This window comes from Myiozetetes cayanensis, unplaced genomic scaffold (assembly GCF_022539395.1).
Source record: "Myiozetetes cayanensis isolate MyiCay16 unplaced genomic scaffold, myiCay2020 scf6-25, whole genome shotgun sequence".
In the NCBI taxonomy this organism is placed as follows: domain Eukaryota; kingdom Metazoa; phylum Chordata; class Aves; order Passeriformes; family Tyrannidae; genus Myiozetetes; species Myiozetetes cayanensis.
This window is the reverse complement of record NW_026087853.1, coordinates 59,266,005-59,284,456: the sequence shown is the minus strand read 5'-3', so window position 1 is coordinate 59,284,456 and position 18,452 is coordinate 59,266,005. Positions and strand designations below refer to the sequence as shown.

The 18,452-nt window shown below is 37.2% G+C and overlaps 1 protein-coding gene across 1 annotated transcript in view; it reads left to right on the top strand.

Moving 5' to 3' along the window:
* Positions 1-18,452, top strand: part of ELP4 (elongator acetyltransferase complex subunit 4) — a 127,889-nt gene that overhangs the window by 26,210 nt on the left and 83,227 nt on the right. Inside the window, exons 6-7 of the mRNA XM_050336729.1 lie at positions 6,327-6,411; positions 11,116-11,304. Coding sequence (XP_050192686.1) covers positions 6,327-6,411; positions 11,116-11,304 — 274 coding nt within the window. The remainder of the gene's footprint in view (positions 1-6,326; positions 6,412-11,115; positions 11,305-18,452) is intronic.

Here is an 18,452-nt window from a genome sequence, read left to right as displayed (position 1 = left end):
AAAAACCAAAACCACACTTTTAGGAGAAGGGAAAAAAGTTATATTTTATTCTTTATATAGTAAATATTTGAACAAAGTTTTGTTTATATATTATGTATAATTACTTTTTTTATTTTTTAGTAGCAGAGCAATAGAGGAGAGACACAAGAATATCTGACAGGTTGCAAGTGTTGCTATTGTTACTGAGCAATTTAACTCCCTTTCTGTCTTTTCTTTAGCTAACTAGAATGTCTCATGGCTCTGGGCTTAATTCCACTGACTGTATGGCTGTCAAGTATTTGTTCATTTCACATTAAAATCAAATTAACTCATAAGTAGAGTATAGGAAATGGATTTTAACTTCTATGCATTTGATTTTATAAGCCTTGCTTAATGCTGGTTATTGGCCTTGTGTGCTAACCTGATAAAAGTTCATCATTCTTACTATATGAAGTAAGAATGAACTATTCTTTTTAGATTTCACCTGACAGAAAGATTGGATTTATTTAATTTTCATGGCAAATTGCTTAAAGCACAGAGCGATGGGGTGAGGAACGTGATCAAACAAAACTGGACTTCGGAAGTTTTATCTCGTTTTCCTCTCCCTGCACCCTCAACATGGGTCTCCTGCAGGAAGCCTCTCCTGAGGCAATGAGGGAATTGGATTGCTGGGAGTAAAGGCAGGTACCAAAGTGACAGACAACCATCCTAAACATCATTCTTAGACCACAAGGCAGTGTGATAAGGGACAGGGAGGAATAAAGAGCACAAGAGAACAGTGAACTCTTGGAAATCTGTGGGAACTGTAAAGAGTCGTGTACATCTCTTTCTTTACAGCAGATCTTTTGTCTTCTAACTTTATTATCTGCCCTGACCACAAACAGTTGGGGTTTTGGATTCCCTGTGTTCAAAAGGTTGCACAAGGTTGACGTTAAGACAAGGTAGGAAGGAGAATTTTTCAAAATTATGGCCTCTGAAATAAAGCTTAAAATGAAGACTGGAAATTCTTGGAGAGGTGGAAACAGAGTTCTGAAGCATTTTAAAAAGTGACATACAGGGGGTATAACTCTGCTTTCTGCTACCATGGGCTGCAGTGAACTGTAGCAGTAGAAATACAGGCTGGAAGTGAGGAGATGTTTTCCGAATGATTTGCACAAGAAGTTGCTTTGCAGACGTGGGTTGGGAGTACTGTAGGATCTCCACGACTGAAAATGTCTCAGGACACGTTAGGTAAATATCTGTCAGACCTATTGAGACCCTTTTCCTCCCTATTTTTGTGATTCTGTAATATATTTTAGTCATGATGTATTAAATCCAATACCAACTCATCTGTTATTTCACTGCTGTCAAAAAGTTCAGGCTTTTACAGAAACTCAGGAGATTGGACTGGGGTTTTTTTTTTTGTTTGTTTGTTTTTTACAAATATTCTGATGAAATTCTGAAGGAAACATTCTTTTTCTCAAGGAATGAAAACAAGCTCAAGAACCTCTCAGGATGATTTAATTGAAGAAAGTTTATAAGAGCATATAACTTTAAAAGCATGTGGTTCTCAGGCTATGGTTAGATGCATAGCCAAAAAAAAAAGACCTGTTGATTTTCTTTCAACTTAATTTATAGAAAGAAGAGTGACAGAAAAACCTGTTAACACTGGAAGCTGGCACATCCTTTGAAAAATAAGGAGATATTTTTAAGAAAGGGGATTGAAATAATTTACATTAATAGACTGTATGATATGAGACGTTTGCAAAAGATTTCATACCTTTCTAAAGGGTATACTTTGCAAGATATGTATCAGTGAAGACATTTCTGAATGAAGTATTTCTCCTAAGTTGTGTAGGCTTGCAGACCAAAGTCAGTGGTGTGTTATGGGGGTTTTTAAAATCTGAGAATGTTTTGCTTTTGTCACTGATGCAGAGGTTGAAACCAACAGTTTTGCCTAGTATATGGCTTTCCATGAGTAAATGATATTGTTGTTGAGTAATGATGCCTCCTTTTATAGTGTCAGAACTTGCAAAAAAAATCAGGAATTAGCTGGCAAAAAGAAGAGAAACTTTTCCCTCTTTTCAGTATGTTTCCACATTCGTTCAGCTAGCATGGTCCATTCTAAATACTTGTAATGCTTTAAAGCACAGCATGGTTTAAGCTGAGGCTGAAATAAATTGTTATTTTCCTATAATTTTTATAGTCCTATAACTCCAGCCATTGAAGAGGCACCTTGGTGGTCATCGTGGAAAGTGTACCTGACCAAATACACACATTCTGCATTAAGGTCATGGGCAATGACTGGGCTGGTAGTTGTAAATAGAGATTTTTAGAAGCTCAGCACACTTTTTACGGCACCTTTTTGATTAAATTATCATACCTACTGATGTGAGCAAGGTGCTCCCTCAGCGGTGCCCTATGTGGAGGGAGTTTTTTCTGTTTTCCTGAGGGAGACCTGCTACTTTTGTTTGTAATTAATGTTCCTCAGAGGATGTACTTAATCCATAACTTGTTAGATGCACCCAGAATTCACCTTGTTGACCAGCCTTACTTTTGCCTTTCCTTTTGTGTTAGAGGGTGAGTAGCTTTGGAGGAATTTAGGTTTCATGTTTCCTTCCTAAAATTCAAAACACTTCTCTTTCCCCACCCTCCTTTTCTTTGGGAAGGGGTAGGGAGCAAGAGCAGTCCTTTACTCTCCTTTCATCACTCCTTGATGTAACAACAGAATATGCAGTTATAGTAGAAAATATACAAAAAAAGTAATGTACCTTCCTTTGCACCTATCTTTTTTTATGCAGCTTATGCTCTCCTGCCAGAAACAGTGAACATATATTTTACAACCCTTGGAAAAACAACGCTGCCTCTTTTAGTAAGCAAGGTCCTGTGTCATAATGTTTGGTGCAGAGGAACCATTTAAGAATTTAAGCTAATTCTCCAGCTTCACATTAAGAAACACATTTTATTTAAACTGTTCTTCAGTGGGTGAACTGTCTCTGTAATTGTAGCCAGTGTCTACTGTGAGATAGTTACAGTGCTGCCCTTGCAGGATCACAGATATAGAGACTTAATACGGGCCAGAAACTCTTGGCCCTTTGAGAAATCATGTGTATTTATACATATGGCTCTCTTCCTATCCACACAAGCACTTGGCTTCTTTATGGACTTGGAAGGATAAGTCATTGGCTGATCAGACAAACCTGACCTTTTACTTTGCAGTTAAGGATCAGTTTTGGAGATGATCAACATCACTTGTTCACCTTAAAGTTCAACCTTTCGTGTCTTTCCTGTGTTTTCACACACGTGTGTGTATCTGGGTTGTGACAGAGGGAGCAGTGCTGTGTTTGCTCCCCTTTCCGTGGTTCTGGTACCTGGTGGCTAAATTAGATTACAGGGTCCCCCCTTTGGATTATCACTCAAGCTTTGTAGAAGTTCATTTCCGCATGATCAGCGTTAATAGAAAACAGATCATGAAGTCAGCTCTCCTAAAGGAAGCAGTAAATGGGACTGGTTGGTTGGTGCCAAAAGAAAGCAGAAACCTCCTCTTTCTTATCTCATATTTTATGCTGGGGAAGGGCAGTTATGTCCTGGTGTTAATGCAGGGACTGGGCTGACAGGGTTGTGTGGCTGAACAGCAACTGTTTTCTGCTTGTTGTTGCCAGGATATGGTGGGGTCCTTTCTGCTGCATTGCTAAAGCTTGTCCTCAACAGGAAGGCAGAAATATCCCCTCTGGTAACTCTGTGCATCACAGACAAGAGTTATTTTCCATCTCTTTACATCTATTCTCATTCTTCCATTTCAATTACCAAAAGAGAAGGTCTGATAATCCAAGGACCTAAAATAATTAAGCTGTGGTTCTTCAGTAATACTGCAAAGTTTCACCTTGAGAACGGGTGTGCTTTTGAAAAAGAACAAATTTATCTGGAGTCTAGATTTACCAATAAATTTAGATAAAAGAGGTTTGACTGTCTTGCCTAATGGGGTCTCCTTATACATAATAAGGCTATTTGTCATACCCTTGATAACCTAACCTTTGTTAACTGCTTGGAAACTATCAACAGAGAAGTCAGAGGCTTTGTTGTAACCAGGATACCTTCTTGCCAACTCCTGCTTTATGCATTACTAAATTGCTAAACAAAACAAAAAAAAAAGAGTAAAGAAGGGATTGTTTAAACTCATTATCAGAATTAAATGATGTTTAGTAACAAAGCCAAAAAAAAGACTAGAAATAAGAAAATAAGAAATATTTCCTTCTTAAATATTATGACAGGCATTGCCAGAAGGGTAATGCAACTTGTTCATAAAAATGGTGTTTCCACAATATTTTTCATGTTCTTATTTATATAGCTTGGTTCAAATTCAAGTAAACCATTTATACTAAAGCAAGAGATAGAAGAGCACCTGTTTTTACATTTTTTTAAAAAATCTGTATGCAAAACATTTTCTTTTTTAATTCTTTGCTGCAAATGTTTTTCTGATGTATTAACTGACGATCTATTTTATTTGTTTGTTTTAATTTTGGGACCCTTTAATCCTGCTAAGTGCTTTAGTTATTTTGTTATCCATTAAGTTTTAACAACAAGGACTCTGTGTGTGCGTGTTGTGATAATGTGAAGACACAGAGAGAGAAGACATTTTGGCTGCCATGGGGGCTGAAGTTTGCCCTGTAAACTGGCACCTGCCAGGCAGGACAGGTGAAATAATAACCATTCATTTGGCAACTAACACTAGGAAAGTACTGGACTTCAAAAGTTCCACTTTCCTGTCTGAGATGTTCTTTTTCTGTATAGCAAGGCAGACTTCACAAGTTAAATACCATGTTGAGATTATATATTGCCAGTTAATTTTCAGCTCTGAATTTCATAAAGGGTATTAAATTATTAAGGTACATCAGTTTAACCATTGGCTTTCTAGGGTACTAAATCTGAAAAATATGGAGTTTAATTTGGAGACTCTTCTTTGTGATTATATCTGAGAAGTGTCATCTCAGTGTTTTCTGACATGGAGTATTTCAAAACTCGAAATTGTTATGGCCATAAAACTTTTTTGTTTGTAGATATTTATAACTCAAATGTATCAGGAGGCTGGTTTTGAACTGATACTGTATTCTTGAAGGAAATACAGAATTCTGAGTTGAAGCAATGGTGTATAAAGCAGATCATTGCAACTCTTTCATGCTTCTCAGGAACTTGTCTCCTGTGCCAAAGGATGCAAACAAGTTTGTTTGGGTTTCTTTAGGTATTAATTAGTAAAATGCATTTGGGTAACAGTCTTGGCTCTTATTAAAGTGATGGGAATAATTTCATTAACATTTGGACCAAGTGATCTTTCAGAGTGCCTTCCAACCTGGGCTGTTATCAGACCAGATATACAAAAGGTCAGAGCAAATGAGAATATTTTTAGAGGCAAAATTTTCAAGATAACCTGCCATATTTCTCAAGGAGTGCACAAGAAGGTTTGAATCCACAAGCCTTGATGTTAATTAGTGAGACTTGAAGGAAATGTCGAAGCCAGGAAAGATAGAAGGGCTTAAGCTCTCCACTGCTGTAAGGAACCCACATCAAACCCAGCTCCCCAGGCCAGTATGCTCTGTGGGGTTTAAGAAAACAGTATGTCTCTTGTAAAAGTGAACAACTGGCTTGCTTTTTGAGAATAAAGATTATTAGGGCTCTCTGTCCTTTGAATGTGTTAGCCTGGGAAGTGGAGAGCACAGGCAGGATGGATAACTGAAGTGTTTGGATGTGCAGGAACCAGACCCTCTAAGTCTTTGACAAGATGATTTGCTGAACCTTCATCTGGTTTTAAGTCTGCTTAACTCCATTTTTAGCCACCACTTTGCCTGTTTGTTTGAACCTTGTGTTTTGTAAGTAATACATAAAATAAATGCTACCTCACAGTGTTTCTGTCACTGCAGGTAAAGCAGTGAAAATGTATGAAAGTTTTCCCAGGAAGTCAACTCTTCCTCAGGGCACTGAGTGGGTTTACTTGGAATAAGGATTGGGTAGGTCTTTGTCAGTTACAGAAGATTAGTCCTGTGCTGTAAATGGTCTCAACTTTAAGTTGATAACATTAGATCATTAATCTCCTAGATGTAAGCGAGCCTGACATAATTAAGTTATCTTAATCCCTAGAGATTTTAGCTTTCACTGAATGTCTGAGCGCTGAACGAGTTAACACAGAGCAATCACGACTGCTTATAATGTCAACTTTATTCAGAGAGTTTTTGGGGTGGGGTTTTTTTTTTCTTCTCTGGCACTTTTTTCCACAAGACACTTGCACTGAAAGCTGCATCTACTTATATTTGGGTTTTTTACAGGTGTTAGAGAGCATTAAAATGTGTAAGTAAACTCTTTCTTCTTGCCAACAGTAACATGAACGATGCTTATGCGAGGCTGCTTCAGTCCCTTCAGAGGATCATTTCCCAGGGAGGGTTTGATGGCTCTGATCCCCAGGTACCCTCATACTCTTCTATCATCCTGTAATTAGTGTTTTGTGGATTTTCAAGAAGCTCTTGGATGAATTAACAAGGAACAAGCTGTTTCTAAGCATTGCTGAAGTAAACCAGCAAAACAAATAGTGTTGTTCGTATTTTAATGGGGTTTGGGAGTTTTTACCTGTTACAGATATGCAGACCATTAAGAAAGCATTAGTAAAATGCATATTCTGTGCAATTAGCTAATAAATGGATGGCCAAATATGATGTAATTAAGCAAAACACATTTTTTCCTACAGTATTATTTTTTCAAATTTTTTTTTTTTGTCATATTGCTTTAGCAATGATGTGCTCAAGACCCTTGAGGTTGAACATTTGTTCTTAAACTTTCAGGCTTTTTCAATGTTGTAATGTTGTTTTAACTGGAATGGAGTTAATTTTTTAATTAAGTAAATGGTGGCATCTTTATGTAGTGAGCATTGAAACACAAGAAATAGGAATGTTGTGTCAACTTACAAATCAAAAGAGCTTACCAGACTTGTAAACCTCTCTGTACTCTCCATAAATCACACTGTGGGTAACCAAAAACATTTTAAGTGTAACAACATAGACTGAAAGCCCTTTTCTAATATGAGCAGTGCCCTCTAAGTTATTCTTTGTCATAGTCAGTACCATGTGAGTCCTTTGGAGTTGGAAATAAAATAATAAGTTTTATATGTTGATGTTTCACTGATAATTGCTGTTGTTCAATAGAAATGTCACTGTAGTAGAAATCAGTTATACGGGCTCTGGAAAGCCTGAAAGAATTTAACACAAGGCTGTGTGCTATTATCAGTCCAATATCTTAGAAATCATTTCTTTCAGGGAGGATAATGTTGGAAAGGTTGTTTTTGTGTCTGACCGAATGTCTTAGAAACATTCCCTGCACAAATTTAACTTGTTTGTGCTCAGCCTTCCGCCTCTGCTGAGATTTCTGGGAGGGCTTTTCCTTCCCTTTGGTGGCAGTGCCAGTCTGGAGGAGGAAATTGGTCCCTGCCAGGCCCCTCTCCCCACTCTCCGCGGTAACCATGGCAACAGCCGTGCGTGTCATCGGCAGAGATGCTCCTCCCGCTCGGTGACAGGGCCCAAACACCCTGCCAACCTTCAGCCTCCCGCTGAAGGGACCAGCCTCTGGTTTTTTATATTCCTCATGGTTGCTTTTGTTTGTTTGTTTGTTTGTTTTCCCACGTAAAAGGAAATGGAGGTTGTTCGGAGCCGATATTTGGGTGGGTTTTGCTTGCAAGCAGGGGGGAGTTAAACATCACGGATTGTTGTTTTCCCTACTTGTTGTTGTTGATTGTCTCAAAACGTCTTGGTAAATGACCTATTGAAGTTTCCGAGGTGAAGCTTTAAAAGTTAGAAAAGTCCTTTTTTTCAGGCCAGTTTATTGATTTTAGAGAACCATTAGCACTTTAGTTCTTTCAGTTCCAAGGGAGGTAATGCATATGATTTCCTGGAGTGGTTTCTGTTACCTTCTGGTAAGGTTCCACCCTTCCCCGTGCATCATCTTTCTTTTTACACTCAAATTTTGTGCATTTAGAAGCCTTGTATAATACACACGTCTTGAAAATATATGCAGGGTTGAATGTAGTTATGACCCAGAACACACCTTGGATATTTTAAATGCTAAATCTATGAGCAGTTCACCTCTCTGCTACTTCATACCCTCTTCTGTTTCCTGACCTTTAGAAACACTCTTTAAGTAGGCAGATATGAAGATTGAAGTATAAGGACCAGCCTGGATTCTTCTGGACCTGTGTCTTTCCCTGTATATAATAATAAAGGCTTTTAAGGACTCTGTGCCTGCCCTGCACCCCCAAATAATCCTCTACCTGACTGGTAAAACTTTCAGGTGTTTTTGGCTATTTTCACATGAATGTGACAATGATACTCAAATTTACCACTCCTTTGTTTGAAGAGAGGTCTGGAGAAAAGTGAGAATGTGACTCAGCCCAGCTGAGAGATGATTTGACACAATTAGAAAAATTAGTGAATACTACTCTTAGAAGTTTAGTAGATCTCTGATAAAATGCTCAGGCATCTCCTGGACCTGGTGTGGTTGGTTAACAGTAGTTTTATAGAACCATCTGCAGTTGACCTTCACAGATTAATATATTTTGACTGTCCTGCATGGCTTTGTGGACCTTAGGACAATAATTCCTGTTTGGATACAGAGAAGTTTGGTTGAAGTTGACCAGTAAATGTCCTTTTAGTTCACACTGTCTGGAACTATTGCCAAGGTCTGTTTGGAAATGCAAAGTCTGCATGACCTGTAAAATATAAATACAAGCATCAGGTTTGCATCTTTTCTGAAGCCTCCGAGTAACTCTTTGCTGCTGATCATTAAGTTTGGATCCTTTATAAATTGATCATGGCTTTCAGTTATAAGGAATAGTGTTTGTTTGTTTCAGAATATTTTGGGGTTTTCGTGTTTAACAACAGAGCTTTCTTAGGCAACGTTAATATCAGAACTTCCAAACTAATGTGAGTATAAAAGATATAGTAATATATCTAAAATAATGTTATCCTAGTCTTTACAGTAAGCTTGTTATAGAATATTAGACTTACTCTTTTCCTATATTTCAGTTATGGAATAAAGTGTTTGTGAGAGCCTTATGGGCTTGACAGAATTGTACTGGTAGAAGTTCCATTACTGGCCAAAATAAATACATCTGATATTTTCTGGTGTTTGAATAGCTTTATCTTTTACTGCTCTTATGATTTGATGTTGGGGAAAAAAGCATCTGTCATCCTTTGTCCAGTAAGAGAACAGTTTTTTTCCTCTTTTTTATGATATTCTTCATAAGAGAAAATGTTTTTCTCATAAAAAGTTTCTGTAAGTTTTATATATGTGTTTGCTCTGAAATTTTGAAATACTGTGACGCCCTCTCTGGCTGATCATTATCTGTGATACCTGGATAAAATAGTTTTCTTAAATGCCTGATTTTGTCCTATTGGTTAAATGCACATCAAGAATTACCTGAATCTGCTCTGATTAGAAGTAATTGAAGAATATTACACTGACTTCTATTTTCCCTGTCCTTTTTAAAACTCTGAACATCCAAGCCCAGAAAATACCATACAGAGAAATCAGATTGTGCCACATTACCCTGTGCTGTTGTCCTGATCTTCACACAGTAGCATAAAAAGTTAACTTTTCACAACTAAAGCCTAAAATCCTGCAAAGCCCGAGACTGAAGAATGTGCCAGAGTTAAAACACAGATTGCTTTCACAGAGGTTGTGAGTGAATTGGCAGATCAGCTCGCTGGGTAAGACAGACAAGTTGGATAAATGCAGAGCCATGTGGAATTAAACTGAGTCTCACAACTCAGGCTCTGTCTGCCCAATATGGATGTGGAAGTGTTTGGAAGAGTAGCCTCTTGTCTTGTCAAAACCTTTCCTCTGGATTGCCAGAGCAGCTGTGCAGTGTTCTGTGCTTGCTACTTGCTGTTTATTCCAGCTGTTGGAAGTCAATACCTACACTTTTCTGGAGTAAAAATTACCAGAAAGCTTTTGTTTATCTAAACTAGTATTTTTATATGTATATATGTGTGTGTGTGTAATTTTAAAAAGCTGGCCTTTAAGTATGAACCCTGAACTCTAGAAATGTTTCTCTGATCACCTTGTACAGGAAGTCTTTCAACAAGGGAGTTTATTGTCTCTCTCTCTCTCTCAGCTGTTGATAGCAAATAAACCTAAAACCCTCCTCAAAGATCACCAGGAAAGGTCACACATCAGATAAGCAGAAATGAGATTTGCCATCACAAGAGATAACATTTTACTTTGCATAAATAGATTACAACTCTGCCTTCATAATCTGTCCCTTCAGAAAAGGAGCTTTCTCTTAGCCCCTGTGCCTCTGGTGGATGCTCTCCTGCCAGTGCCCTGCAGGGCAGCCAGCAGGCTTTAGGTAGCCAACACGAGGGGCTGGTTAGGATTTGATGTGTCACAACAGCTTCCAGTGCCCAGCAGGTAACTAAAGCAGCCCCAGAAACACTGATGGAAAGGGCTTTGAGAGAGGTGTGGTCCTTAAGGGACAATCTGCTGATGTCCCCGTCGGACTCTGTTTCTCCAGCACCTTCCTTCATGAGCTGGAAGGAGGATGTGGAAGATACTTAGATATTTCTAAGATAGTGAAAGGCCCCTGCACTGGGGAGGTGAGGCACTGACCTTGTTCCTTTGGAGGCAGCAGAATAAGTGAAACTGAGGCAAACACTCAGAATAGTCAGGTTAGGAGAGGAACACAGGAAAGGTGAAAATAGTTGTGTTTGATTCCTCTCAGGCACTTCCAGCAGACTGGTTTAGAACTGGGAGAAAATACTCTTTGGCATGTTTTTTAAGGCAGTGGTAGAGGAGAGAAAGGATATCAAAAGTCCCAGTGTTACTGGGTTTTGTATCAGAATATACTTGCATTTAGCTGGTTTAACAAAAATGCAAATTAGCATTTTCTGTATTTCTGTGCTGTCTCTTACATTTGTACTTCCTTGTCTGACACTGGCAGGATATCCAGTCAGTGAAAAAAATGCCATTCCATTTGTAATTTTTGCAAGACGGACTGAGCTTAGGCAATGATTATGTAAACTATGCAATTATTATTATGGATATGCTTTCTAGAAACTGTATTCCTCCTTACATTTAAAAAAATAACAAATTACTTTTTTTTTTTTCCCCCTCTTCCAATAGAAAAAACAAAAGAATGTTTTGCGGATAGGAATTCAGGGCCTGGGTTCCCCGTTGTGGGGCGATGACGTTTGTTGCAGTGATACCCCTGAAGACGTTCACAGCCTTACAAAATTCCTGTACGTTCTCCGTGGCCTCCTCAGGAAATCTTTGTCAGCCTGCATCGTCACAGTTCCAGCTCACCTCATCCAGGTAGGAGCGCTGCTGTTGCTGCATTTCACAGCTGACACAGCAGTCAACCAGAACTCCTAAGTTTATGGTAGGAAAACAAATGCAGTTTTGGGCATTTCTAAAAATCTTTCTGTTCAAAGTTGGAATTAAAACTATCAGAATTTCAGAAACTGTAAAAGGGAAAGAAAATACTGGTAGTCCTCCCTTTTTTTAAATTATTTTTTCCAGTGCCTTCAGAATGCTGTTTGGAGTTTCAATACAAGACTTTTCACTCCACTGTCTTCCCCTGTTGTGGTGATGTGTGATCTTGTTTTTAAAAAGTCAGGAATTGAAAGGTACAGGTTCACTCTGTAGTTCTGATATCCCCTTGTGCTGGGACCAGGAGCAAACCAGTTAGAGTGTCAGAGGAATTTTCCCAACAGTCATAAGCAGCTCACAGCACCTTTCCTTGAGAGTATGTGGGGACTTAAATGTACCTTCTGAAAGGAAATTTTTTTAGCAAAAGGAAAAATGTGGGTAAGTCTTTTGTTCCCCGAGTGGTAACATAACTTAGAAAAGCAAAATTATTGTTCACAAGGAACAGAGAACCTGTAATTTTAGATATTTGATTTAATTATAGTAAAAAAGTGCTGGGTAAAACCTCATATTATGCAGAATGTTTTCATAGTAGGTGAGTTTATCAACAGATTAAATCCTGTTTTAGGTAAGTACATGACTCACATGTATTAGATTTTGTTAAAGGTGTTTGAATACCTGCAAATGTTATTTATCCAGATACCCTGTGCACTTACTGCTTCAAAAATGAAGAAACTCTGTTTTCTGGTTTTACCACTGCAGTGAAAATGTATGAATATTCCTCTTGCAGTGCATACCTCCACCTCCTTATATTTAAATATAAAACAGTGACAGTTAAATTTAATGCAGTGAACAGAATTTGTGAGTGTAAAAGAACCATCCTAGATTTTGCCCATTGGAATTGCCTCTCCCTAATTGGGACATGCATCTCATTCACTGTGCTCTTCATTATCTGCCATTTCAGTAACAGGTATGTTCGTATTTTAGAGAAATCCAGAAGTGTCTCTAAGAAACAAACCGCAGAGTGAAGTTTTTTTGTTCGTTTCAAACTTACCTGGAAAGTTGATTTTTGCTTCCTGTTTGCAAAGTCCGTGTAAACCAATTCCCAGGGAGTTAGGAGCGAAATTAGAAATTACACATTGCTTTATTAATAACTGATTTTTTTTTTATTTTAATAAAACCTAGAATATTCCAAATTAAAAAAAAAAAAAGAAAGGTTATTAAGATTATTTACAGAACCTTTGCTTAGCATTATTTTTTTTTTTATTTTAAATCCTGGAACTTGGTGTATCCCCTTTGAGCCACCACACTGCGGAGAAAACCGTCATTAGGAGGAGCAAAGCTGCCGTGAGGGTTCCTTCCACCCCACATTACTCAGTTCCCAGAGCCCTGCTGTGTAGTTGTTCCACTCTCCAAGAAGCCTGTTAAAGAGCCCCTGAGAGCATGTGTCCAGCCCTCCACGTTAGTGGTTAATTGGTGAGGATGGCGAGATGAGAGGACAGCCGAACATGTGGTCTCTCAGGCTCGAGCCGTAGACAGCCCTTTGGTTATAATGACAGCAGCTGCTCACATTCTCACAGCCCAGCTCCTCGCCGTTCTGTTGCTGAGGGTTTCTTGCTGGATTAAAAAAAAAAAAAAAACCACCAAAAACAAGTGAAGGAAATATCTTTTCTTTCCAAGAGAATAAGAGAGAGGGATTTTTTTATTTATTTTTTTTTTCCCTTCCCAAGTGCATCTCTGTATATGCATTTAATTTGATGGGGGTGTGTTCCAGCATATGCTTTCTCTGTTGAGTCTTAAAGTCAGCACACTGAAGCACATCATTTTGCTGAAGATGCAGTAAATCCCACTTTTTTTTTGCTGTATTTCCTGCGGTAACTTTTGGCTCCTGACTGAATTAACTGGGTGGTCCACAAGTAAATTCTTCACGTGTGTGATTTCCATGAAGGACATAGAAGCTCAGAATCACATTTAATCCAAGTTTTGCCTGCATGACATAGACAGAAAAATAGTTTCATTTTTACCTGCTTGGTCATGAAAAAGTAGATTTTTGGTAGTGACTCCTACCATATCTTATCTCTGCCAGCCCCCAGTCCTAGTTAGTCCAGTGAAGAGGAAATAAAACTTACAATTGGTGGTACTGATTTTTCAACAGGGGCAGTGTCTTTTCAACCCAGAGTAGTGACATTTTTTATATGCACTATATTAATAATATATATATATATATATTTAGTTTGAGATTGTTTTCTTTTCTGTATTTTTCCAAATATTTGCATGTAGTCATGTGGTCAGGGAGCTCCACAATTTAAATCTACCCAGTCTCTTCCTTTTTTTCAGGAAGTTTAATTTTACCTTTACTTTTCATATATTATATCTTTGTTCTTGACTGACAGGACATTAAAATGATCCTCCCTATTTTACATTTTTTGTATTCTGATTTGTAATTTTTCTCACGTTACCTCCTTAATCTGTTTTTAAACAGTCACTTTGCCTTGTTTCAGTAAGATGATTCAGTAATGCCATTATTGTTTGTTTACTTTTCCTACGTTCTAATGTCTGGTTTGACTCTTTGGTGACTACTGGACATTAAACAGTGATTTTGTTCTTGATGTTTTTCCCTCTGTGATACACATCCACCAATGTGGCTCTTTCATTATTCCAGCAATTCATTGTCTTGGATTTAATAACTTGGAATTGCATTTATCCAAAGATGGTGCTCATTCATCCAGCTTGGTGGGACACTGAATGTCCTCACAGTTTTTCTGTAAGGCTGTATTTTGGTAAAATACACAAATTTGAAAAAAAAAACAAACCAAAACAAAAAATGTTTATGTGCAGATTTTTTTCCAGAGTAATTTAAAGAAACCGTAGTCCACTAAAGCACACAGATTTTTTTTGTGTGTTTTATTGATGAAACTTTCGGTGCAACCAGCACGTGAAGAGAAAAGAAAATTCTCTTTTCTCAACCGCAAAAAATAGGAGTACGTTATTCTGGGAGAGGATTTAAAGCAAATGGCACAAAAAAAAAAAAACTTAGCCAATTATGAATTTTATTCAGATGATGTGTGACAAGTTTTTACTTGATTGATATTTTCTACCGATTGAACATACTCTTATCTTACATTGTCTGTCAGGTAATAAATATTGAGCTACTCACGAGTATGATTAAAATAGTTGATGGAAGGTTATTTTTCAAGTCTTCCTACTGCTTCTTGGAAATGCATTGTGCCTGTGAAATCATATGGTACATTTGAAAAGGGAAAATTACTTCCATTTTTAAAATCTAGCATTGATCGAGGAGGGCAGATTGAAGAGGGATTTCATTTGTTGTTACAATTGTCAAATTTAAGGAATATTATAAAAGCAAGAGAGAACTCTTCTTCTTGTGTTATTAATTTGTGCGTTTTAATATCTAAATTTAGCAAAAGAATTATTGTGCTGTTGTGTGACTTAGAGGACTTTAATGTCACTGGCTTATTCTGCTAAAGCCCTAAATTAAAATTTTAAATATTTTCCTATTGTATTTTTTTCTTTAATTACTAGAAATCACTGGTAAGTCCAAGAATATCTTTACCTCAAAATACTAAATAATGTTTGTAATTCTATTCCTGTTCTTCCCACTTAATTTTTTTTCAGTAGGTTATTATTTTCACTGGGAGAAAGTGTAACACTTGTTAAAGCCATCCTTTATTTTGAACTTGAAGCTGTATTACTGGTAAGGACTAACAACTATATTAGTCAGCAAGTACCAAGGGAAATTAATTGACTAATGAAAAGTCAGTATGAATAAGTCTTGCCACAGAACCTGTCCTCAGAGCCTGCAGTTCTGTTTAGCAAGGTATTTTCATTATTTCATCCAGTACCTTAAAAAATTCATTTCCTACAATATTAATGTTCTGATGTTTTGAATCCACTGAAGTGCAGAAGTTACTCTATGTTTTCAGTGTAGAAAAATTCAGAAACAAACCTTTCCACGTCCAGAGCCTTTTGTGTTCACCCCCAGTAATTTAGCAGCTAAACTCAAAGTCAAGCAATAAAGTGCTTTAGAATCCATTGCTAATATAGGATTATAAGATGTGAGCTCCTATAGCTTGTGAATTTCTCACAGTTTGAAATCTTTATTGCTGTGACGAGAACTAAGAGGGATTGCCCACCTTAGAGTCCCAACTTCTGAGAGTTCACCAGTGTAAAATGCTGAATAACCTTCAACTGTGTTTGATGAGGTGGCTGCTGCAGACAGGTTTGTGTTGAGATCAAATGTCATGTGGTTTCTGTATCATAATAAAGGAACCTTTCAAAGTTCTCTGAAAAATAGAAACTCTGAAGGTGAAATGGTCTTAATATTTTCTATTTTTTTTTTAACTTGCTTTTTAATGTTGCACGGTGCTTTCTGTTGTATGTGAGAAATACAGTTTGACAGCTGTACAAAAAAATATTGAGAGTCATAAGTTTATGAGAGGTATTCTTGGGTTATCCACATAGCTTTTGGATATGAATATTCTGGTTTTTAGACATTCATAAAAGCATCCTTAAAATTATAATTCAGTAGGAAGCTCAGAGTAGTACACTGTTCTCAAGTTAAATTATGGAACAGTAAGTTGGGGTGGTTTTTTTTTCAATTTCTCTAATTGTTGAAAGTATTTGCTAATGAAGTTGCAGGAGAAATAGAAGTGTTTTGTTGTTTCACAAAATAAGGTTTTGTTTGCCAACAGACTGTGTTCTAGCACTACCACTTCTGATTTGGTAACAACCACCCACTTAAAAAAAACATATAAAATACACATGTGAAGCTTGTTTTTCTACCTGTGTGTTATTGTTATTTAACTGAATTAACTGTAGTACCAAGAACAGTCACACTGTCTGTTAAAAGTCAGTGCGTAAAAAAAAAAACCAAACTTCTCATTTTAATAAATTTTACTTTTTGGAAGGACACTGTTTTTACACACCCTTATCACCATCTCATCAACACCCTCTCTTTAATAAAAAAGTCACTTTTCCAAACTGCAGGTGTTACACTTGAGAAGGGCACGAGCACGTGAAATATTTTACGTTTTAGGCGTATAAACTGAAAACTTTGGAAAAAAAAAAAAACTGGGTAAGATTTAGAACTAAGTCTTTGAACTGCAGTATTAGACCTAAACAGTTAAATATCCCATCACAGTATGGAGATAGTCATCTGTTCAAGCATATGGAATCTTTTGGCTACTGGACTAAGTAGTTAATATAATGCCCAGTGTCCAGACATGGACACAACTGTTATGGAAGCAGAAGGGAAGAGCCTCGTGTATTGAGCCCATTTGGACACTGATAAGGAAAGATTAGAAGGGTGACTTTAAACAATACAGGATAAATTAGTTATCTGCTTTAAGCAAGTCATTCTTTTAGAAAATGGAAGGTAGTAGTGTTTTTCTGAGGAAATGCTATTTTTTTGGTGGTGTGTTGTTTTTTTTTTTTTTTGCTTGAGTAGAAGTACAGGTTCTTAGGGGAAAAAAAGCCCTGTGAATTTATCATTAAATATAGGGTTTATCTGTTGTATTTTGGAACAAAGAAGAATAATTTTCTCTAAAACTATTTTATATTTAAATTCTTGGAAATGTATTTCCCATCTTAATTGATTTTCACAGGACTGAGTATTGAGTTTCTGTACACTGTGTGTTTAGAAACATTTTTATGTGAACTTCTGGTGTTGTTTAAAAACCCTGAAATTTCAGAATCCAATTTTACATCTTTTTGTTTAGAACTCCTCTATTAATTACAATATAATCATAATAAAAAGGAATACTGCATCTTTAATGATGTTTTTGTGCCTATGTAGTTAAGCTTTAATGCTGGGGGGGGGGGGATGAAAAAAAAAAAGATTAAATTAGCCTTGTAACCTCTTTCTCTTCCAGACTGATGATGGAAAATAAAAGCTCTTAGCCACAGAATGTAACACTTAGAATTAATATTTAATTAGACCAGCAAATTGTACACCGTGGCTGAAAGCTTCCAAAGAGTTGTTAGTGCCACAATTGACCTACAAGTTTAATAATAACTCACTTCTAGGAGCAAGTGCCAGTTCAGCATAGTGGAGCCACTGTAAGAAAGTCCTGGGAGATTAAAATCAGCAAACCAAATGGCAGGCGAGGATTCCTGGGATGGAGCCTTCTGGAAAGCTGGGAGCTGGAGTAGCTTTTCAGCCAGGATTCAGATGAGAACAGTGGGCAAAAAAAGCTGATCCCTCCTGTTCTGGGAGCTTCTGGTTGTAGGCCAAAATCTTAGAACAGATTTTTTTCTAAATGTTCTTACTGCAGCTATTAATTTATATCACGAATCAAGTAACGAATGGCTCGTCTTCATCTTTTAATTAAGTTTTAGTGCAAACGTTATCGCTGAATTCAGTGGTCATGAATTTTACTTATGGAAGAATGATACTTTTTTGGTGGAACGTGTCATTTAGTATGTTTGTGTTGCAGAATGTTTAATTTTATCCTATCTTACTGCTACACGAAGGGGTTCTTGTTAAGAGTAAGATATGATGAGCAATTTGTCACAATATTGTGAAATGCGTAAATTAAATATGAAATGAGTATACATTGTAAAATATAATGTTTTGAAGGTTAAATAGCTTAATCTTGCTTTTCATTTTGTGAACAATTAAAATACGAAGCCAGTAACTCTACCATTAGATACCCATCTGAGCCTTAATTCTGTGGCAAATTATTCTAGTGAAATAGGGCACCATAAGTTCAAAAATGTGCAAACACACAGCAACAGACTGAGGAAGGAACATTCTGCATTATTTATTGGCTAGATCCTAAATAATTAAAGAAATGCCTACTCATTAGTTAAAAATTAAAGCAGGTGAGGACCTTGCCAGCAGAGGGAGCAGTCATGTCTTTCCTTAGGTTCCCACCGTTTCCAGCCTACCCATCATTTCCACCCTACCTCTTCTTATTGCCCAGCCAGTTTCCCATCTGGACCTCGCTTTGCCAGCCTGCTCCTGATGACAGCCTATAATTTTATACTGGGATAAGGGATTAGTTTCTTAAATGATTTTATATCTCAGGATCTTGCCACCTGATTTCCAACGTCAGTGAGATGTCCCTTTTGGT